The 24539-nt window shown below is 41.3% G+C and overlaps 1 protein-coding gene across 2 annotated transcripts in view; it reads right to left on the reverse strand.

The window, feature by feature from the left end:
- The window catches only part of PAH (phenylalanine hydroxylase), a 237327-nt gene that overhangs the window by 207704 nt on the left and 5084 nt on the right, over positions 1 to 24539 (reverse strand). The window contains exons 2-3 of one of the 2 annotated variants that reach the window (XM_078674766.1): positions 10232 to 10417; positions 8611 to 8727 (exon numbers count right to left, since the gene is read on the reverse strand). In XM_078674766.1, the coding sequence (XP_078530892.1) occupies positions 8611 to 8727; positions 10232 to 10417 (303 nt within the window). The remainder of the gene's footprint in view (positions 1 to 8610; positions 8728 to 10231; positions 10418 to 24539) is intronic. The other variant, XM_078674775.1, reaches the window with a different exon arrangement.

The following is a 24539-nucleotide window of genomic DNA, read 5'->3' on the forward strand; positions in this document are numbered from 1 at the left end:
CTGGGCATACTCGGTGCACTTAGAGAAAGAAAGCAAAAGACACACAGAGATGGAAGGACTGCAGAGCAAATCAAACCTTCACTGCTGGTCAATAGATCTGGGTTAAGCCATCATTCTTTTGCTCAGCGTGGCTGCACATGTCACCATTTTCTTTTTAAACTTTTAATCTGTTAGAGCTAGAGATCGTTTGTGAGTAAAATCTGCAGATTATGCATCAGCAGGGAGGTGCTGGCATCTGCTTTTACTGAAGCCACCACCCCAATGGAAGAAGCAAGCACATGTAAGCTGTTGTGGGTGGGCACAGCTGTCCAGCCATTTGATAAATCTTATTCAGATATTGTCCTGAGCCTTCACATTTTGCAAGGGCAGATTGTGCAGCTCATTGGGGATGTGAGTGACCCATCAACAGTCTGCGGTTCCTGTACATGTGCAAACAGATGTCTAGCTTCTTTTCCTGGCTTTTCAGAGATATTTTAAGGAAGTCACTCTTTCTTTCTGCCAAGAGCCTGAAACTGTGAGTGATTCTCAAGGCTAACCTCCTTGTTTTTTTTGCAGATTTATAAAGCGCGAACACGACCCGAAGGTATGGGAGCGCTTTAAATAAGCACCAGTTATGTTACACAAGGACGCATTCATTTTTGATAGGCATTGGGGAGATTAACTGATTTGCCCAGAATCACAGGATGCTGAGCCCACACCGAGACTCGAACCTCGCTCCAAAGTCGGCAGCTCTAGCCATGAGACCACATGCTCTTGTGCCCTCGTTCAGCGCAGTTTCAGCCGTTCTGGCTCGCATGTATGCATGCAGTACTTTCTTGTGACGTGCAAGAATACATTGTGCCTCTTTGTTCCAGACATGTGACGCTATTTGGTTAATGCCATGGCTTTGTCCCAGTCTACTCAAACGGCAAACCGAAGGCAATTCCCATTACGTCTACTTGGGGAATTGGGTATATTGACAGAAATTGCTACTGAGCAATACAAACATGATTGGTGCCATTCAAGTTGAGCAGTAAATTGACCTCATTCCTGTAAGGCAGCATGAGGGACATACTAACATTGGGTGTATTTACTTGCTTCCGGTGATAAACAAACTACTAAGTACTGTATGCTTGGAAGGAACAACTCTTGGCTGTCAATGATTTTGTTCTCAGTGCTATACCTGCGCAAATGATCGCTGTGAATCTAATAGCAATCAAACAGTCTAATACTACTTGAAAACAGTACCGCCCAATTTAAAAAGACCCTTTGTAGAGCAGCCGCAGACTCCCCTATGGTTCTTCCGGCCCCTCGCGTTAATTTCCACTTCAGGACGTGTTACGAAAGATCCCAGCTAAAGAAAGCTTGAGAAATATTCATACATCCAAAATGTACTCATCCGGATTTTTCACACGGCAGAAAATCTGCGGGAGTAAATCCGGTGGAAATCGGCCTTTACACATTTAACTTTTTTCTCTACAGGAGAAAGATGTATTTCCGGTTGATAAACCCATACCACTCTACTCCCATCAAATATGTTAATGTATGTTCCCTTTCCCTCCACAGAGAGACACATACTCCTGGCTTTGTGGAGAAGTGTGGCTCAATGGTTAGAGTAGGCAGACCTTGATGCAGAGCTCTGGCCAGGGACCAGGGTTCGATTCCCGCCTCGGCGGGTCTCCAGCTCATTAATTCCCCTGAATGGATATTCTCGCCTCAGTGCCTGTCCTGGTCATGGGTCCCACGCTGCAACTCTGGGCAATAGCTTGCTTAGTCTCCACAACGGCCCCAAAAGCGCTGGGATGCCTGGGGGGTGCCCAGGAGTGGACATTTCCCAGGAAAGCCAGGAAGGGTTCCTAAGCGGTATACGGACAGCGCCGGGACACCTCCGGTGGAGGTAGCTGTGCGCTCAAATTCCGACATTTACATTCAATTGAAGTGGTTTTCAGTATTTTCTTAGTGTGGGAAAGAACCAGCAACATGTTTGTGAATACCAACAGACAAACAGGTTTCTTGGTGTTCCTTGAAATCAATCCTGTAAAACCCCTTTGGCACCACTATCCTATGACCATAGAAAACCCAGCACTTTGACAGATCTTCCAATATTGGAAGTGCACTTTGAAATACCCTCTAAACACGAAATCGTGCACATAAAAAATCATAAATGGCATGGAGCTGGTATTCCACATATCTACAAACTTTCTGCTGCATGCATAGGCATAACACTGCACCTTCCTCTAGGAAGAATAAAAGCCATAAGCATGAAATAAAAAAGGGCCTTTTTTCTGCTTTTGGACAAAGGATGAAGAGTGGCAGGAATTGTGAATGGTGTTTCTGAACACAGATAAAAGTTGCCCATTATTTATCAAAAAAGTTCTGCTTCATTAAAAGGAGATGTGACTAGGGTCGGATTAGAACCGAAAACAGGCCCGGGCACCAATTGGCCCCATTGGTGAACGAAATAGCTAAACAATGGCCCATGTTTGCAAATTGGGGCAGTGTGGAACATATAAAGTCATGCTGAATGCGTGTTTTGCAAGGTATGGAGACTGTGCTTGCTGCAGCCCATGCTCATTTTGTTATGAAGGAAATCAAGGGTAAACATCGGCTCAAAAGTCCACAGAACACACTGACCTTTCAGAGCGGCTGCCTGCCATTGCCTTATTGCCCTGTAGGCCAGTTCAAGCCTGGTCGTGACACCACGCGGGCACAATAGGCCGACCTTGTCTATTAATGGAAGATCAAACAACGATTTGAAGATTAAAACGCTATGTAGCGGACTTTGCAGAGGTGAACTTGATTCTTCATTCAGGTCACGATGACGCAATACGTGAGGATCAGAGGGCACACTTTTTTTATAGCAAAATGCCAACCTTTCCCCTCTCAAAGTAACTGTCAGTTGACTGTGTCTGTCACCCTAAGATGTATGCACCAGGTTGTTATCCACTGCCCCGAAGTAGAAGGACGGGGACTGTGATTGGCTGCTTGAAGCAAAGGTTGGCAAAGCCTCTGACCTTGAAATCATGGGTTCGAATCTGACCCAGTCGAACCTTCTTCGCCTTTGGTGGGTTGCTTTGTAGTCTCTGTGAAATTAGTTTGTGGGCTCTGCCGGCCTCCTTTTGGCAGAGGGCCAGTACCCTTACCACAATTTTACTCTATCCATGGTGATAGCAAGAATCGAGTCCGGGCAGCCCTCTCACCACTGCAAGGAAGTGGCACGAGCACTTCATCAGCAAGATGGCTACATCTGACTGAATATTTGTGCACAAGAGATTATGCAATGTTTTACCGGTCTTTGAACAAACCAGAGTATGCCCAAAAAAGGCCTTTGCTTGGCCATTTGGTGAAAATTACCTTTTTCACTACTTATCACTGGAGATGTTTTTGCACGAATCAGGGCCGGCTTTAGGATAGTGCGACCGGTGCGGCCGCACTGTGCGCTGACCTGTGGGGGGCGCCGATCCCAGGGAGGGGGTGCTGTGTTTAGCAATATCTTATGATTGGACAGATGAGGGGAACTTTGCCCGGTGGTAGTGAGAGAATCCGAAGAGGCGGTCTTGGGGCGCGGGGGTCTCCAAAAGTGATTGTCGCACCGGGCGCCACCACTGCTAAAGCCAGCCCTGGCACTAATCAGGCAGTGGAGAAGTTGGCCCTGCACGTCGCTTTGCGTCTCTCATTTAGAGCAGAGTTGCATCGGTTCAATCCAGACCTACAGTGGCTTCATCTTGCCCTGCACACTACATACTCCTCTGGTTGGTCCTACGAAGCAATCCCTCAGATTCATCATCCATGTTTGTGATGCTTTTAATCCAGTTTAAGTACTTCGAAATCACTACACCTGTGGGCAACAATGTACCAGACACTTCGTGATAGTTAAACGTTCGTCTTTCAGAGGTTGAGTGCGTTGTAATATTGTAATCATTACTTAAATCCATGAACGTAATTCAATTTTACTGGGAAGTCAGGTTTAATCTTCATCATGAAAATGTTTTGTTTTACTGTTCGCACATGGATATTTCTTTCAAGGTATCCACTGTTTCAAGATGGCGCTCAGTGTCTCAGACCTTAGAAGAACTCCAAACATATTGCATCTATTTTAAACACGGCATCGAGTGTATGATGTCGCAATTGATCTCAAAAGTCCAGCTGACGTCATCAAGCATTCTAGAATGTCTGTCTAATGCATAGGGATGCACCCAGAAGCTCTATAATGAAAGCACTAGTTAAACATAAAACTGAAGTCAGGTTTCAAAATATATCTGGTATGTGCCAAATAAATAAGCAACCTTTTATTACAGGAAGTGTAAGTTTGTTTTCTGGTGTGTGCAAAGATGTATACATTTTGCACAATCGACACCAGGAGGTAGAAAGGACATTGCTAATAAAATGGTGTTCATTTGTTTCCTTGCAAGACAAAGGGCCTCATTATGATGTCGGGCAGACAGCCACTAACAGCTCGTTGGTGGCGGTTCATCTGACATCCAAGGCCATCAGTCCGACCGCAGCATTTTGATACATGTGATCTGACCACAGAAGTCGAGGGGAAAGACTGCCGCCTCCCACAGGATCGAAGATTCAGTCGGGATGGAGGTCAGAATCCTATCTCTACAAAGGAGGTGGTGCCTGTGCAGGCACCTCCGTAGGGATTAGGATGTCCCTTTCCTACTGCCTTTTCATGGAGGGCTGCATCGCATTTTGCAATGCAGGGCGCACTACGAAATCCGTTTTATTTTAAATTGTTTACGTACCTCCAATTATCCATGTTCCGGTGTTTAGAACCCCCCACCCTGCCCCTACCCCGCCCCGCCTCTCTGCCCCACGGAACTCCCTCCACGGGCCGCGGCTGAATTAACAGTTGAGAAAAACAATGACTGAATGTCTATAGAAATATTTTCTTCACCATACATTTTTCCCATTTTTTTAGGTCTCGCCTGAGGTAGCGTGCATGCGCTGCTGTGGCGAGAGTTTTAGTAAGGGGGCTTCAAAAAGCTGACCACACGATTTTGCTTGTGTGGCCTAAAGCGTGCGGTTACGCGAATTGTTACGCACACAGGCGCCATCTGGCTTTCAGACCCCACACCCCTTCCCCGCCTAGTGTGACCCTCACCTCCTCAGCACTCAGCCGCTGTCTCAGCAACTCCCCACCCCTTTCCCCTGTACTTCACGTGATCGATTCGCTTCCGCAATCATTCTCCGAGCATGCGCTCTGCGAGGTATAGCTCTCTCGGAGGGTTAGTTTAGAGTGAATAAAAGTAGGACAAGAGGTTTATGTAAGGTCTCCTAATTGAACTCCATTAACATATAGTTTCATTCTCTAATGCGTGCATGTCCCGCTCCTCTCTTGGTCGAGAAAAACGGAAAAAAGCCATTCATTTAAATTTAGAATCTAAAATGCACATATTCAATATGATATTGTGTTGAACTCAACAAACCTAAAAGACAGCCTGCTTTACCGCCCTTGTCTTCCTAGGTCTGGCAGCATATCGATTTTCTATTAGTCACAATCATGTAGCTTGCATAACACCTCAAACATAGCACAACCGTAGAAAAGTGACCTATGTTCATGTTCACGTGTGGGTAACTTCACAAGAATCAGCTGGTTGGTGGAGGGGGAGCTCTACCTCCCTAAAACCAGGGATGGATTAACACGCGGCCATGATAGTCAGTGCAAAAATGTGTTTCAAGTGCGCAGTCTAGTGGCTCGTCGATTTTCTTTGTTTAAAGCGTAGCGACCATGCAAATGCTGATGATGCATGTAGACTCGTGTCCTCTCAGGTAAAAAGGTAAGTAGTCAGTAGACAAGTAGCTCAGTGCTGATGCGACTGCATTCAACAGGGCGTTCACATTGAATGCCAGGTCACTGCCATATGTAAGCGTATGACTTGCGTCAGAAGTGAGTCTGATGGCAGAACATTTTTATTACCGAGGTATGTTCAACTCACTTCTTCACATCTGCCTCATTAAAATCTTTCGGTATATTTGCGTGCTTTGAATGAACATTTTCTTCTTGTAGCTTTTCCCCACTTACAGTGTTCTTCATTGCGATATATGGTTATGGGGAAACTAACCCTCTGAATTTTTCCACACATCCGTCTCGTCTGTTCCGAGATGTTGGCATGTACGCAAATAGGATTGGCGATACTACACGGTTGGGTTGTAGGCGCTGGGTCAGAAGCACCTCAGCTCTCTTTCTTATCCAGCATAAATCTGCCCTCTGCATGTCTTGACTGTGTATCCAGAACATGTTACAATTGCTATTCCAGTATAAAACCCTGTTTCTAATTTATTTATATGTGACCTGTGACCCACTTAGTCGCCTATTATACAGAAAAGAGGTCAGAACTCTGTAATAATTATAGTTGCGTTCTGATGTCCTATGCCTGCTGGTGGAGCCAGCAGCCTAGGGGGAAGGCAGAAAAACAAGCATTTGCAATCACATGAGTTTGAGCTATTGGCACTGTAAATGGCAATGTCTTTTATTTACGTTTTGGGTTTTAAAACCTAAATAAAAAGCATTGTCATTTACAATACTAATGGCTTAAACTCTTGCAGATGCTGGACGTATTTCATTGCAATAAAGGGCCTTCTCGATCGCTTGTTAGAGTGTAAATATCAGAAGAAGAGACCGACCTGCAACGTCATCAAAGTAGTGATAAATAGTGCAGTGAAGATGATGTGTAAGTGTTGTAAATTACACAGACACAAAGTGTGAAGTGAGAGTTACATATGATCTGAGCTATAAACATTAACAAAACGCCCCCTTTGGGACCTTATGTGTTTAGCCATGCAACAGTTGATGTCGTTGCACCAAGGATATTGTGCTGCATAACTAAATACTTATAAGGTCCCCAAAAGCGAGACGTATTGGCTATGTCAATGCTTGTTTTCAAGACTAGTTGTCAGTTATCATGCAGTGTCTACTGGCCATTTGGAGCAAGAGGTCTGCTGTTTCTAAATGGGACACTTTGAAATGGGAGAAAATTAAAATGACGAGTTAACTTAGCCATTAAGGTAACTCTTCATTTTAATTTTCACCCATTTAAAAGCACTCGGAAGCATCATTTGTTCTCTCATGTAACGTAACTGGTTCTATTGTACAGTGCTCTGACACCTTCGGGTAAAGTCCACGCTTTATAAGAAAGCATTAAATAAATAAATATATAAATATATGTAAGACTTTATTTTTCTGGCAACTGCCTCTATTTAATTTTTTGATAGAAAACGACCAGCAGAGGTCAGTAAAATACCAGAATCACTTTAGCATTCTCTAGATTCCAGTCTATAGAAATTGTCTTCCACGAGCACCCGTAGACAATAATATTTTTTTCAAATCTTGTATTTTCAGTTATATGACCACCGAAGGTCCTGATTTTATATTAAAAACAGGGTTTTGGATTATACCATTTCCTGCTGAAAGGAAATATTTCTCTCCATGTGTTTCCATACCTGGCTTGTCACACAGTTTGGTGCTTACTTTCCCTCCATGTTTCAGCACCCAGGCTAATGTGCTGCATAGGTAATTACATATAAGGTCCAAAAGGGGAGACCGTTTGCATTGCAAATGCTTGTTTTAATCGCTACCTCTCTTCAAACCTTTCTTATAGCCTTTGAGTTCACACAAGGCCACTGCATTTTCAGATGCGCCTTTGCATTTTCAGATGCGCCTTAAAAGTAGAGTTATGAAAATTTGCAAAGATTAACTGCAACATTACACGTTTTCTTTAATCTTCACAACATTCATGAACTTCCTGATGTATGCAAAGCATAAAAACAACAACTAGAATGAGAAACCTCCCTCTAAATGTAGGTTTTGGTACAAAAACGAACAAAAAACGTGTAGTGAGAAAAATCTTTCCCAAAAACGGTTTTGCCAGAGACTTTTCTGCCGAGAAATGTTCTCAAGCATAAAAGTTTGCATACAGGTTGGTTAATTTGGACAACTTGGAATTACGAGTTATCAAACTGAGTCAAACATGAATCTTCCTAAATGTAAAAGTGGGACATGGACAATTTGCACAGCTAACTAAATGAGGTCGGCCTCATCCTTTCTTGGAGATGTACAAAGACAATATTTGTGGATTCCTGCTTATCCCGCATAAAAGATAATTGTCTGAGGTATTGACAGACTAATGAGCAGCAACCAGTTACCAAAATCTTCTACCACAATATAATGACTTTCTGTCAGCCTTTCATATTTTTGTGAGCAAGGCTTGGTATCTATTGTGGCAAACATGTTTTCATTTACCACCCCAAAAATATTTTGATTTATGTATTCATCTAGCCGTCTTGGGTTCATTAATCTACAAAAATCTTTATAGAGAAGTTCTCTAATAACTATAAAAACAAATATTTACACAAGCTAGTAAGGCATACCTTCTTCAATCTCTTCATGCTATTCTTAAAGGAAATTACAGTCTGCCACATTCAGAAAGGTGGTAAAATAACATTTAGATCTTCTTATATAACACATTATTTTATTCCTAAGCGAGGCAGTAGGAAACTTTAAGCGTAAAATTTCATAGGTTATACTCAAAACTTTGCTGATATACGAGACAATGGTTCAAATGATATCACATGACTATGGAAAGTGTAATTCAGCTTGAATCAGCATCTAAACCTAGGTTCAGTTACCTCAAATATACGCAGCACTTTAGCTAAAGCGCCAACTTCCTCCTTCAAAGAGAAGATCAAGGACAAAGCGCTATTGGTGCCGTTCTTCTTGGTGATTTCTTCGATGTACCTGGTTTCCTGAAAATAAGACAGGCAGGTTAGACATCCCTGCATGAACTGTGGACACTATGTGAAGACCTTTGGGTTGGGTCCATGCTTTGTCATTTCGGAAGAAAAGTGCTGCAAAGTCTGTAGCAAAAGCGATAGGCGACTGTGAGTAAAGTGTTCTGCATATCAGTGATAAAGTGCATGCAGATTAATTACAGTCAGTGATATTCAGCCCTGAGCGATAAAGCAGTCAGAGAGTATGAGCATATAGTAGGAAAGGAGGAATGACTATACCTTGAAATTGTATTCCTACTGCTGTGATTTACCTCTGTTATTCTAGGCATCCAAAGGAACACAAAAGCCATGTACACTAATATTGCTGTTACTTCGATAACATTTTTATGTGTGCAGAAATCCAATGGCACTCTTACACCTCTTGCTTTGAGGCTCCCAACAACCTCCTTCGAGTGCAAGTCTTATACGTCACAAAATGTACACACATGCGCACTGGCGAAGCTACATCATGTGGCCGAGTGCAGTCCTTCTGTGTTCTTTTGGCCCTTGTAAAGTGCCGACTGGGATTTACTCTGAAGTTAGGCCGGTGTGGGGAAGCAAATGAGGGCTCGAGAGGTGAGTTAAAATGGTTCTTTAGATAAATGTATCAAAGCATCACCAATAAGGAAATCCAACCACGTCCAGTCCTTCATGATTTCCTTAGTCTCGGCAATTAGGAGACAGCAAAGCAAAAATGGAATATCCGGAAAAAAGATATGCATGTAACCGTAGGGAAACCCCTTAGGCCAAAGGAGAGGGGAAGCACGTTGCAGAAACATGTGGCCTGCCCAGAAGCCTGGACAGATGTGGCAACTATTTCAGAATCAAAAGCGGAAACACCTATGAAACTTGAGTAGAAAAGGTACATGAGGGAGGTGAAATTAATTAAGAACAACATGGAAATACCTAAGTGCAAATTTATAAATATACAGATGAGTGCTCACAAGTAAGAGTAAAATGAATCCAGAGGATATCGCACTCAAATCAAAATCATTAACGGTGTGTTTTAATAAGTCACAGTATTCAGTACTTCATTGTGTCAACCAAGTTACTTTACTGAAATGAGAAATGCATTCCTGGAAGTTTATTATGGGTTGAAACCCTCAGGTGGGTTTTGTGTTCATGATATGCCATAATTCTATGTCACTTCCTTATTGTTGGTGTTTTGCAAAGGAACTTCAACAGCACTTTAAAATATTTGAACATTCAGATATCTAATGTAAATTGACATGATGAGGCAATCACAAAACATATCAAATCACCACAATGACAGAATGAAAAGTTAAATATAAACAAACATACACCAGGAAACTGTGACTGAAAGACATTGTAAAGTAGGGCAGTCAGAAAAATGAAGGTTTAATAGAAAGAAAAGAAGTATCTGGATTTTTGAAGATCAAATAATTCGTAAATATGAATTAATAATTGAGGAATTAATGGCATGCAAGAGGAACACCATAATTGCCAGTATCATTCTCACAGCATTGACGGCATCTTCCAAATCGCCTATCTTGTCTTCATTGTCTGATTTCTCCCCTTCCCAGATAGAAAGACCCTTCTGGCCCATTCCCCAGTTTGAAATGAAGCGGTTTCCCTTTGCATAAAGTGGATATCCATCGTCGGCCTCCTTCTCATGCGATCTTTCCAGATTCATGTCAAGTTTGATCTAAATAGAAAGCCAAATGTTTATGCTAATGTTATGTTTTATAACCTAATACAATTGCATGCAACATGCCCTTCTTTAGAGCGAATTGCGTTTGATAAGGTATTCAAGACAGCACCCATTTTACAAAAATAAAAATCCAAGATCCTCTTTGAGATAATGGTCTACATCAGTGGTTCTTAACCTCTGGTCTGGGGACTCCTGGGGTGCACAAAGTCTACTCATGGGGTCCGCGACTATTTGAAATTAAATTATATTATCAGATTAATAAAGTGCATATAAATAAAGAAGCAAAATATAAAATTGAATTTTTTTAAAAATTAGTAAAAATTAGTAAAGGAATTTGAAATCGGAAGCTAAAAATTAAGTCAGTATCTTCAGATCGATTTGAAAGTGCATCAAACAAAATATTGTATGAACAAGGAGAGGCCTCAATTCAATTTATAAAAGCTCCATACTTCCATTAATTTTTTTAGATTTTTTTATATTTGTTTGTGAATTAAATACAGTATTTTAGCACTTGTGCATTTATTTGATGAATGCTTGTTTCTGTATTTTTTTGTATTGTTTTGCAAATCAAATCATCGAAAATACCTAGGTCGTGTCCCCAGCTCCCAGTAATGACTCACTGGTGGTCCCCAGATTCCAATAATGATTCAGAGGGAGTCCCCAGGTTCCATCAATGACTGTTTGTGGGGTCCACAGTAGTCAACATGTTAAGAACCACTGGTCTACATTGTAATCAGCTCATCTCTTCAACTCTAAATATCGATCATTTAAACTCAGAAGCCGGTGCACTCCCGCTAGGACATCTTCTGCATGCTGGTAATGTAGTCCGACGAGTTAATTCATTGCCATGTGCATGAATGCAGGACAACTGTTAGACTCAACATAACCTGCTATTCGTTTAACTTGCTAGTATACAATGACTATCTTTACGATAGAACATTTTAAAATACTTAATTTTAGCAGTTAGTCAAACAAGCCTTTTAAGTTGTGAAAAAGCCATAAGTTGTTTCTTAGGGGTTCAAGTCAAAGACTGACAGGCACATAGGAAAATTATAAGATTCCTCACACCCTAGAACACTTTATAGGCTGGTTGTGTTTTTAATTTGGGCAGTGATATGTCATGGCCACCTAATATGACTCTGACACTGACTCAGGATCATGGGTCTTTAGAAATACCTAGCATAGAGCATTGCATCAATCTTCTATAGAGCATAGCATCAATCTTCTACAGGTTAGACTATGTCTGAGTGGAATCAACCTTCTACACTGCAGTATTGCGGACTCCTTTGTACAAGCAAGTAGGATAGCACCTGAAAAATGTATTCAGTACTGTCTCACATGCAGATAGATCACTCCTTAAAAATCTTTTAGACGGTGAAGACTTATAGTCAGAATCAAAAGATGTAAAGAAATAAATTATCCTTCTAAAACTGAATCTGATCAAGGGTGCTATAACTTTAGACTATATTAAAGCTGTTTCATTTATAGGCACAGATTCAGTGGCGTCTCTAGATGTGAATTTTAGGAGCAGGGGCACACATTGGACCTCAGATAAAACTGTGTATGTGTGTATATATATAAATTAGTTTGGCACTTTATTACTTTATTTACAGATTCCTCAACAGACGCGTTTTGACTTGCCACCTCTGTCAATGTTGGCGGGTTCATTTTTTCAACAAACAATTATCGCATTATGCTTTCATTCCATTGGGTAAGCACGTATACTAAAAATCAAAGAAGGACTATTGCGACATTAACCTCTCTTTGTAAGTTTCTGGCAATAGCCATTTTGAAAGCGTTCAAAATGATAAGTAAACGATCACAATACATAATCTTCTGCAGCACCATTAATAAATCATGGCTTCAACGGATGCATAAAAAAAATTGATTAATTCTTTTCTTCAAAGTTTCAAAATTGCATGATTATAAAGTGGGTCCAGTCAGCTCCTCAAATTTAAATATATGGTACAAATCTGCAAACGAATAATCTTGCAGGTCACAGTTTCTCTGAGTTCCCATGCACATGCCCCTATTGTGCCAAAAATATGCCCTCAAGTCACAGCCCAAGAAATGTATTATAGAGGCTCCCATTGAAATCAATGAGAGTCCTTCTGATTGGTGTTCGGGAGCATCATAATCGGTCGAGTGGTACTGCCGACCGCGAGTCGCTAGGAACCAAATCCGACAAGGAGTCAGGCAGTTTAGTTTAGTCATCGTAATGAGGTCCTAAGTGTATTAATCTGTAGAATTTTTTCTAAGAATGGTAAGACAATGAAAAAAGGTCCAGAATGATCTCAAGATCCCAATAAGTTAACTATGTCTACACTAAATTGACAATTTGCACAGCCCCTGAATCAAGCACTGTGGTTGGGTGTAAAACAAGCAGGGAAAAGGGTCAACCCCGTGGAGCTATGGACATGTCTCTGTCCAAATTGCCCATTCCTTTTCTCTCCATTCCAGGGGTTAGTGTCCTGAGGCAATTCCCATCCAACACTGGAAATACTTCCCATATATGTTGCATCAAAACAATTGCTTTTCTGACACTTTTTTAAGAAATGGAATTTGAACCTTTACAGAAGGTTGAAACTGAAAAATTATTGTTCAATTAGTATTGTGAAGACCTACTCTTCTGTAACACAGAGATTGAGTATGGGTTTAATTGCCTCATGGGGAGTTGTGAAATCAGTATTGGGTTTAATAAGTCCATTATGAAAAGGCCACAGCAATTAAAGCTTGAACATAGAAATCTTTCAATGATGTCTAAGTCACTAACCAGTCCAGTGTCATTCAATAAAGAATGTCTCATATGAGTAATCCACTTACATCTAACACCACCAGTAATGATATAGAACATCATATCCATACTCAACTGTTGCTTTATTCATTGTGTACCCATTATCAGACAGGATAAGATTAGACGTCTCATTTTCATGTCCCCAGTTGGAAGATCTACTATTGTGTTAACAGTTTGACACATTTTCTTAACTTTATATTTTATTTGTCTTTTTTGTATGCCAGAAACCCTAATGGGTGCTTTAGCCATGTTATGGCCATGTTACACAGAGGGAACCAGAGGCACCGCAGGTCATCTGGTATTCTCTGGTCGTAAGACTAAATTCAGGGGAAAACAGTAAGTTGAAAATAGCAAGTTGTGATCGGTGGCGGAATGGGCAAGAGAAACTAAGTTACAGCATCCAGAATTTAGAAGAAACCCAATTTTAAAGATTTTATATATTACAATTATTACCTAAATAAATTGTTGGCATATTTATCATGATGAAATAGTGCCAACATTTATTATTTTCATTTGTAGTTGTATGTTTTGTTTGTTTAATGTTTATTATACATTTTTTACTATTTATTATTATATGTTTTTTCTTTGTAGAATATGTATGGGCTTTGAACAGAATGAATGACACAATTAAAACAAATCAAATACAATGTAGCTTGCCCTGGACTTGTGGACTTTGTAAAACTGTAGGCTAATGAGAGGTTTTAAATGTTTAAGATAATAAGCCTATATGCTTCAGATTGTCAGAAGCTGCTATTAATAATAACCATCTACTATTGCAGGCCAGCGTGGTTTGGGACATATTGGCATTAATATACATTGTTTCCGGTTGCTGTTTTGTTATTGATTTGAGAAAACTTCTTTGTTCCTATAAAACCCTTTCGGTATATGGATATATTTGAGTTATAAGACTGATGGTGTGGCAATGAAGATGGTTAAGAGGTAGTGTGATTTGAAATCATCATCACTTCAACCTAGCTTCTAATCTCTCAGCAACATGGTGGACTCCCTGTAGCAAAGAAGCAAGATGCAGAGTAGGCAATAATGATAATTTGGGAGTGAGAGAAGTATAGGGTGGTGAAGACCCATAAAAAGATACAAGGGTCTAGAAATAGGAACACAAGTACTATTTTGTTTACTATCTTAAAGGCATAGCTACAAAATACAGCCTTGAAATGAAAGCGAAGTGGGTTGTTGAATTCACACCAGTAGTCATGGTAAAGTAAGGTGTTAATTGCCTTTTTATTTTGTGGAAAGGAGATTGTCCAAAATAAGATAGAGGTTAAAAAATCCAGTGCTACAGTCTCATGACAGCTTGCAGGCCACTATTACTCTATTTGAGAAAAAGAGATGCTATGGACTGGACCATCATCCGACGTAACCTTTTTGTTGGTTGCTAGGTGTTTCTTAGTCAGTTCTGTTGACTTTGTTGACTTTTTTTCAATGGCTTGTATTTTGTTGACTACAATAAAAACAATATTGGTGTTTCTCTCTGGTTTACATCAGTAGTTTAGGTGGGGCAATTGTTTGGGATAGGTTACGGGTATAGTGCTCAACCTGTTCTTCTGGGGTGATCGTTAATGAGAAGGGCAGCTTATCGAAGTAAGATGGTCATGAAGAATGGGGAAAAGGGTCAGCAACTTTTTTTTGTAATTTTGGTCTGGGGTCCTAATATAGAATGCACATGGGGATAGACAGGTGTTCATCTACTTGGAGGAATATAATTGTGCTACATTGAGGGGGGTGACATATTAAATTCTGGTTCAGTGCATGAATTTCAATAGACAGGGTAGGGTGAATTGTGTTTGGGGATAAGCAATACTAAGACATTGGTAGAGCTCATATCTACAGTATCTGTATTCGATTGAAAGTACTGCTCAAATTCTCAAAGTGAAATTTGGTGTGAGAGCTGGAGATGAGCAGAAAGGGAACTAGAGATGAGTAGCAAGGCTGAGCAAAACACTTGGGAAGAAGTATGTAAAGGTCAAATCTGGGCCAGGGATTTGTATAAACACAACAATAGAGAAGGCAGTGCCTGGTGTTGACAGTCTGGGAGTCAGTAGCTTGTTAGGAGTTTAGTAAGGTCAAGTTCAATGACTCGTAATGACTATACTTATCTGTGGAATGAACCTAGATTCATAAACATCCTCTCTGACTAAGATGCAAGCAAATATGTATATGTCAACAACCACTGCTAATTTAGCACAATATTTAATATTTTTTAGTCCTCTTGTTGCTTTGACTCACTCCCTGTTATGTGAGACATCATCCCTAGATTATCTGTTGACGCATTGAAAAGAGCAGTCCAGTGGTATGCAAAGAAATAGGTGACCAAGTCACTGAATCGGGAATGTATGGTACTCTTGCTTAGAAAGGCAGAGGCTAAATATGAGGAACTAGTTAACTTTTGTCTACTATCTAGTCTACCATTCTTATTCATCACATTAGAATAGAGGTTGGCTAAACAGGTTCAACCCAGAGGAGAAATAAGATGTGTTTGTTGGATAATGCAAAAATCTTTTATTTTACCCAATTTTACAACAGATCTTTATACTGTCTCCTCAAAGACTTGTCTGGCTGAAGAACCAATGACATTCATGGGCACTGTTTGAGGAGGTAGAGGTAAAGAGACAGCCTCCGCTCCATTATCAAAAGATCATGTTACTTTCATTCCAAAATGGGTATGTAACGCTCCACTTCTCATCTACATGTACACACTTCCCTGTAGATAGCAGAATAAATGCCATACTCGCCCATACTGTATGTCAGATTGATAAGAAGAAAAGCTACAGCTCTATGGTCAGGGTTTGGATCAGGGGAAATTAGGTGATATTGTATCACTAGTTAGAGAGCCTCAAATTGAGAAGAACAAATCACATTGGCCAATGTTCAATTATCATAATGTTGCTAAGATCACTATATGAAGACATGATGAGGTAGAAAAATTATGTAGAAAGAACATATGACTAGAATTCCAAATGAAATCTTTTCCAGCTCTTTCAGAAAACCAAGACAATAATATTCCAAAATGCTCCTGAAAGGTGTGGGGTGGATATGGGGACTGTGCAACTTTAGAAAACCACCTACACCTTTGTTCCTGGTTGATCATCAGAGGTTGAAGCTCTTCATATTAGCATCCAGCATGTCTCTCACCACAGAGAAACCCAAACACTGACATGCATATCAAAATTATCAAAGCTTGGGCTAGTATTTAGCAGTAGCCTAGGCAGGGAGGGTGGAGGAGCAACGGTGGTGATGGGGTGGGAAACAAGTCAATGCTACAGATGAGTGGAAATGAACTGGGGGCGGCATTGGATGAGCCTGGGTGTATAAAAATAAATCAAGGGGGACAGGTATATGAAAACAATGGACAAGCTGTGGGGGGGATGTGAAGGGAAGTAGCACAAAGACCAGACCACAAGAAACACATGCTCTGCTATATTGAAAGCACAACAATAACACTATTTGTTGAACAAAAGCAGTGGAAGGATGCAAGTTAACAGTGAAGAAGTTGTTCTTCAGGAAAGGACAAACACAAGAGGAAGGAAAGTCATCAAATAAGAAGATAGCAAATGAGATTGACATGCAAGTCAACCAATGATAAGCAATGGGCTGACCCAAAACCTACTGTAAGGATTGGTATTGTTTATATAAAGCTGGTTTGTATGAGACCTAAAATGGCATAAATGGCAAGGTAACTAACAGCGGTGCATTTAATGGTGGAGAGAATGGTAGAACAATAGATACCCACGAAGATTTAGATTTGCGTGGCATGTGATAATACTCTAGCTTTAGAGCTGCAATTCTGATGTTATTTTACTACCTGGTTGTTGATGCACTAATTACTGAAGAAGGGCAATGAAAGTTGTGAAATTGTTTCTTGTTTGATTACTTAAAACTATGACAATTAGAATAAAAAAACAAGCAAGAAAACACAATTCATCTTAAATACAACAGGAAAAGTTAAAAGTATTAAAAAGATACAATGATAATTTTTTTTTTTAAGTGAGCAAGAAACATTTAAACTATGTTTAAAACGTAATAACCTTGTTGGTGGGTGTGAGACCCAGCCCTAACTTTCAATAAAACAAGCAAAGGCACCACAGATAAGAGTCTCGAGGTTTGGTAGAGAACATGGGAGTCCGGTTTGGTCGTAGATATGCAAATTATGACGATGGTTCTTGTAAACCTACAAAACTACGTTTTTTTGCAGTTTTGAAGACAAATTTTGTAGACCTGACATTGAGCATCGTGTTGTTGGGATTCATTGCTGCTATGATAACTTGCCGGCATGATCGAACGCCGTGTTTGATCCATTCTCTCCACAACAACTTCCCTACTGTTGTTGAGAAATGCGGGGCAAACACGCACCACGTGCTCGATTGTTTCTGAGTGATGACCACAGCCCCAATATTTATTATCATCATTTGAGCGACGCCATGTTGGCAGATGTTTTAAAAAGGGCCATTCGCCCTCCTCAGTACCATAAATCTTTTCTTCCAGACGGCTGCATAAGTTCTCGAAATCTGATCTGGGTTTGAGCTCCTCAATTATAAACCAGGCGTGTTTTCTTTCAGACAATTGTGCTCTGTCCCGATGGAAAGACCAGAGTTGAACACTTCTTTTAATAGACAGTTTTAGTGCCAGCTGGGGCAGATTAGTACCCCAGTAATCCACGACATCAAGCAGTCTCAAGGAGTATTCAAGGTAACGTTGGTGTTTTTGACTGGATTGCCCGGCTGATATTTCTAGCTACAACTTGGCCTCCAGGCTTCCTTCCCTTGAGTTTCGCAATCTATGAGACAACTTGATGAATGCACCTGCTCCAACACCCTCATGGTTCAAGAGGCCAAACTCGACGATGATTTGAACTGGTGATGCTGATTTCGGGAGGTGCCTGGCTTGTTTAAAAATTCTAGTTGTTGTTTTATTCAGCATTGACAAATTGCTCCCCAAGATAATTTCTTGACCGTCGGTTAGATAATGTGTAACCTTTGCCTTCATGACTGTCAGGAGGGGGGATAAACTAGGGCCAAGTAGCTGGGTCGAAAGTTTCATTGATGCTGCTTCGAGGGACAGTGCTTTTGCTTTGACCACTTCTTTCTGTTTTATAAAAGAGTCCTTGGAATCCATATAAATACCCAAATATTTGTACGGTGCCACAGTTTTTATTTATTTACCATTGAAGATCCACCCACCATTTTGCTGCTTCCGATTCCCAAAGGTGATAGCTTTAATTTTTGAAAGATTTAGTTCCAGAGCATTACTTGTAAAAGAAAGCAGCTGGTCAAGAAGTCTCTGCAAACTGACCCTCGTGTGACTGAATAAAACAAGATCGTCGGCATAAAGCAAATTACTGATTCGGGATCCATCAAGTTGGGAGACTGAGAGTAGACTTTGTCTAATAGACTGGATAAATCAGAAATGAAAAGATTATATAGAAGGGGGGCCAACACACACCCTTGTTTGACCCCACAGAAAGTCAGTATTTTTCTTGAAACTTGAGACCACTCACCCAGCTTGATGTGAATCCAAGTGTTTGAATGGAGTTGAATTATAGATTTTAACAGATCACTCAGGATTCCACATTTTTGTAATTTGTGCCATAACAGGTCCCTAGGCACGCGGTCGAAGGCCGCTTTAAAGTAAACAAAGCAGCAGTGTAATGACATTTTTGAGAATGCTGCTTTCTCCGTAAGTACGGATAGGGCCAATAGGTTGCTAGTGGTGCCTGATTTGGACATAGTGTGTAAAATGGCAGCCGATGAGTTTTAAACACCCAGGATTACAGATCTTCCAACAGGAGGCTGGCGTAGTATTTGGAGTCTACATCTAGGAGTGCTATAATCCTATAGTTTTTAGGTTTGGCTCTTCTTCCTCCTTTAAAAATAGGATGAATTATAGCTCCTTTCCACGATTCTGGTATGTTGTAAGTGTAACAGCAATGCAAAAATAGAGGGGCCAGATGTTCGGACCAAAGTATGGGGTCAGCCTTAAACAGCGCCTGCGGGAGCCCGTTAGGGCCTGGAGCCCCATCTGACCACGCGTTGCTGATACAGCGAGCAATATTTTGTCTCATGCCTTCATAGACGAGCTGGGACTTTAGAAACAGAGAATCTCGCTGAATCGCAGTTTCCACGATATTGATCATTAAAGTGGGAGCGTTGGAAGTATCATCTGTGGATAATGTGCCATTTCTTGTTGTTTCCAATGGTGAGATGATGTTCAATTGATCCCTTCCATTATTGTGATCTTTGAAATGCTATGTTAAAAATGGGCCCATTCAGCTTCCCTTATATTTGCCCTGAATTGGCCAGTTATGCCCAATATCCTTCTGTTCACCAGAGACCAAAAAGGTTTAGGATTGGAGTTTTTACTGGTGTGGACTAATTTTAACCAGAACTGGTCGGCTGCTTTTTGTTTGTCCTGTTAATGGATATTCTAAATGCTTTCTGAGTTTGCTTGTAGATGGAAAATGTGTGAACATCTCCCTGACATTTCCTAGCGAGATGTAGTGCAGAATTGCATTTGGTCTTTAATTTTTTTGTCTCAGATATAATAGGTGTTTGTTCAGGCTTTGAAAATTGACTTACTGAAGGCAGAAATTGGCTCAGTAATTGTTGAACAAGGAGCTCCCATACTTTAATTTGTACAACTTTTGCTGTGCTCCATTCATCTAGGAGAGTTCTGCATTTGTTCATTATTGAGGGGATTAGATGATCGGTCCATTTCAATCTTTTAAGGTTCTCTGTGCATATGCCGATTGTAGTGTGAGTTATTGCCGAGTGATGAACAACGTTGAAGGATAGTCCTATTATTTGAGGGTGGTGATCGCTGATGTCCGGTGATGCAAAAAAAAAGTTCTCTGTTAAAAGGAGCATTTCGAAGTTACCTAGCGTGTAATCAAGAAATGAGTGGGAGAGAACATTAGTTTGTATCCAGGCTGGTGGAGAATCCATAGAAAACCTCCCATTCAATAAGGTGTAACCCAAACTGTTAAGTTGTAAAACAGCATATTCGCACAGTTTGCTCAGCCTAATGCCTGCTGGTTTAATAGGGGGCTCTAGGTACGATGGTGCGGCAGGGAGTATTTCATTGTATTCCTCTGGAGTGCTTGAGTATAGATTGGTATTAAAGTCTCCAAAGATTCAGCATGGGGCTGCACCATGGTCTCTTATAAAGTTGGATGTAATTTCAATCAGTCGGTCAAATATTGCCTTTTTCTCACTGGAATTAGGTGCAACGTAAATGTTAAGCAAAAGAAATTGTCTGGCCGGGTTTGAACTGCCGATTCTGATACCGGTGATCCAATCTTCATTAAATTCCAACACATTGATATTCAAGGATAATTTACAGGTGACGTAGATCGAAAGGCCGCCTCGTGACCGACCATGCTTGTGCACTCTTGTTGCTGGTAACCTAAATTTAAGAGAGCCTTCAATATGGGAACTTGTTACAAACCAGGTTTCCTAGAGAAGTATGATGTTATATTTTTTCAGGAATTCTAGACTGTCGGGAGATTGAAGTTTCGTGTCAAGTCCATTAATGTTCCAGGAGCATATTGACAAGCTAGGGTGAATAATAGTTCAATCTTTTTGGCCTTGGAACAGGGCCCCTGGCAGTCAGGCTCAATCAGGCTTTACGATGGATTGGCTCTCTGAGGCTGGCTCGCCACGCTCTATTAGAGAGCTGCTTCGAGCTGATCTTAATATCAAAAATGGCGAATTTACTGATTGAATAGAAGGAGCCGAAGCACTAGCTAGGATTGAAGGGTACCGAAGGTCGCTGGGTGTTACTAAGTTTATACCCCAGCTGTTAAATTGCACTGTCTGTGATTGTACCAGTTCCTTTATTGTTTTGGTTGCCAGGGTTATCAAAGGTATTTCAATTGATGGGTTGCTGTTACTGGTTTTGAATCCAATGCATATTATATCACTAGATTCCAATTTGCTTAATTCTGGAATTAATTTAAAAGGTCTGAGAATGTTCCCATGATTTAAAATGTTGTGTGGGCCTTGGGAGATATACTCCGGGACTAACAACAGTTTGGTCTGGATCCCTACATTGGGCAAGTGGGTCTTTGTGGTAGCGATGGGGAGCACGGGTGGCTTTACTGTGTTATCTTGTCTCCATTGGTTTCCAAAGGATCTTTGCAAGGGGCCTGTCTTATCACTAGGAAGATTTAGAGACACTTTATTAAAGATAGTTTTACTGCTGAAAGAGTTTAGACTTGCTTTGTTATGGGTAGTTTTACACTTGGTGTCAGGACCCTGTATCATAGTTGGAGTTAATTGAAGCCTTTCCTCTACATCGTGGCTGGGGTTACCTGTAGTGTGGGCTTAACCCTCCAACTTCTTCCCTGGTCTCGTCTTGCCTACTGTTATCAGGGTAGATGTACTTACACCGGGGTTAGGCATTAAGTTGTGGTTTGTGTTTGACGGGCGTGCCTGGTCTGCTCCAGGCTCCACATTAGATGGAGGTTGGCCTCTCTTTGGCATTGTTTGGGGAGTGGGCTTAAGAACTTCAATTTGCTTGGACCAAGTGTTTGATGCAAGTTGTAGGTCGTTTATTGATGTAGTTTCTTTATACATGGTTGATTGTTGAGCCGGAACACTGACTGATAATAGTACTAGTTGTGCTAATCAAGCACAGTGATAAGGTGGAGGTATTTTTTTTAAGTAATGGTTTATTGTATTTCCACTTTCAGTTACTTGTCTGTTGCGATTTTTCCTAAGTCTTTTTTTTTCCCCGCTTGCTCATCCTGTGGGTTTGTACCATGTTCACTACTTTCTCAGCAACTGTGCCGGAACACTCTGGTGCCTTGTTACCGGTTAAGCATGTACTCTTTGGAGGGGTTGTTTGCTCTGATTTTAAGATGATCAGGTTTGCATTAGCTGTTGAAGATTGGCGGATTAAGGAGTTTGTTAGGTTAACCTTTTGAGATTCAAGTGTGGGATTGGCGGTGCAGGAGTCTGTTTGTTTGACTGTCATCGAACTCTCTAATGGGGCTTTGTTGCTATCAAGGCATAGGTTCCTGTTGTTTGACTTCTGAACAAATGGGTCAAATGCCACAGGGAACGATAATCCTGAGATGGAATACGGATCTGCCCTGATGAAGGGATTTTTTGACTTCAGATAAAACTGATGAAAGAAACTCGGGTAACGAGGAGAGGCTGTCGATTATCGTGAGCAACAGCACACCACCAGCACTAAGTGAGCTTTAGATTGTGCTTTTATGATCAGAGTGTTGAGGCCCTCTAGTTTTTGGTTGATCTTGTCTGTGAACACGGCACGAGTATTTAAGAGATCCACCTGCAAGTTCAATTTGTCGAAGTGATAATTTAAAGCTGAAACTGTTGATGGGAGTGTTTGCAAAAGTTGAGACCAAAGAATGTTCACGTTATTCGAATAGCGACTCTCAAAGGCAGGAGGCTTATTATGATCATCATTGTCAAATGAGTTTTTGACGATTGGGCTGCCTGCTTTAGGGGCCCATATGATTGCACTGGTCGAATGGATCCGATATAATTTTTGCGGGTGATAATTGGACCTTGCATAGAGTGGACCCTGTTTGTTGTTTCATTTGGGCGATTAATGCTGATTTACTCCTAACCTGCTTATCCGTAACCGTGATCGTGGTCTGTGCATTTGGTGTTAAAGGTGGTGGTGAGCTTGTGTTAATGAAAGGCTGGTCATCCTCCCTTAAAGAAGTATTGTGAAGTGTTTGAGTGCTGTTTTTGAGTGGTTTGGACGTCATGGGCTGAAGTGCAACTCCGACAAGTCGGAGTTGCTCTTCTTTGGCTGCACATCTGAGCCTGATTGGAAAACCTGGTGGCCGCAAGATATGTTTCCTCCCACTAGCTCGTCTGTGAAAGCTAAAAATTTGGGAGTGGTGATTGACAACAAGCTATCCTTCGGGCCACATATTTCATCTCTCACTGGGAAATGTTTCGGCATCCTGCGGATGCTTCGTAATTTTCTCCCTCTAGTCTCTATCCAGCACAGAAAAATTATTGTCCAGGCACTGATTGGCTCTAGGCTGGATTATGCAAATATTTTGTTTCTGGGACTTCCCAAATATCTGGTCAGGCGTCTGCAAATCGCCCAGAATTCTGCAGCCCGAGCCATCTTTGGTCTTCCAAGAAAAGCCAGAGCCACTGATCTTCTCTCCACACTGCATTGGCTCCCAATTGCTAAAAGGATTCTATTCAAAACTTTGACCACGACTTTCAAGGCCCTACATGGCATAGGCCCCAAATATATTTCCAAACGACTGTCTTGGTATAACCCCCCCAGATCTCCCAGATCCTCGTCCTTATCAAAAAAGAATGTTCCCATTATCAAACGGGCAAGAACAGGAGGACGGTCTTTTCGCTACTTGGCTCCTCATGCTTGGAATGATCTTCCAATCTCTTTAAGACAGACCTCTAGTCTTCTGTCCTTCCGTAAGGCCCTTAAGACTTGGCTTTTCCCTTAATTTGATGCTGTTTCTGTGTTTGCACGCCCTCTTAGTGTTATGTCTCTCCCTTCTTCGGTAGGGTGCCTTCGTTAAAGCGCCGGGATACTCCAGTAGAGTGGCCGTGCGCTATAGAAGTATACAAATAACATAACATAACATAACATAACAAGTGAGACTAAAATTGTCTCCACATTAGCTGATAGCTGGACGTGATGGAACATGTCTGATCCCTGTGGTGGTGGTGGCAAGCAGCAACCAATAGCATTTAGAGCAGAGTATTCATCCTTCGTTGTAATTCTTGATGAAAATGTGGATTGAGGCAAACTAAGATCCGACTTGTAGGGGCCATCATGAATCATGGCCTCTACTCGTTGTGAATTCCAGTCTGAGGGCTGGGGGGCAAGGGTAGTTTCCAGTGCAGTGCTATGCAAGGTATTTGAGGTTAGGCCTGACTTTTTTGTTGCTGCGGTATTTTTTAAGAAATCCCTCAATGTCGCCCGTTTAGGGGAAATAGCTGCACGGACTGTCTTACCAAGTTTTGTATCTGGAGGGTTGGAGCTGACAGAGGATAATGGCCCGACGATGTGGGCGAAGCAGAAATGCCAGGGGGATCGAAAGATGAATTAATGGTGACTGAGCGTGTCCATGTGTCACACTGGTCTGAGGTGTGTCCAAAGGTGGGGCTTGCGCTATGTCAAAATTGTCGTACAGGGACTCTTGCCTTGTAATTTTGGGAAGGAGCTTGGTTTGCAATTTCCTGGTTTTCCCTGACCTCATTGCAGGGTTATAGTGAGGCAATTTGCGGCAGTGCCCCTGTAGTGCCTCTGTGGTGCCTTGTGGTGCCTCAGAAGCACACGCTGATTAGG

Source organism: Lissotriton helveticus, chromosome 1_1, assembly GCF_964261635.1.
Source record: "Lissotriton helveticus chromosome 1_1, aLisHel1.1, whole genome shotgun sequence".
Taxonomy (NCBI): domain Eukaryota; kingdom Metazoa; phylum Chordata; class Amphibia; order Caudata; family Salamandridae; genus Lissotriton; species Lissotriton helveticus.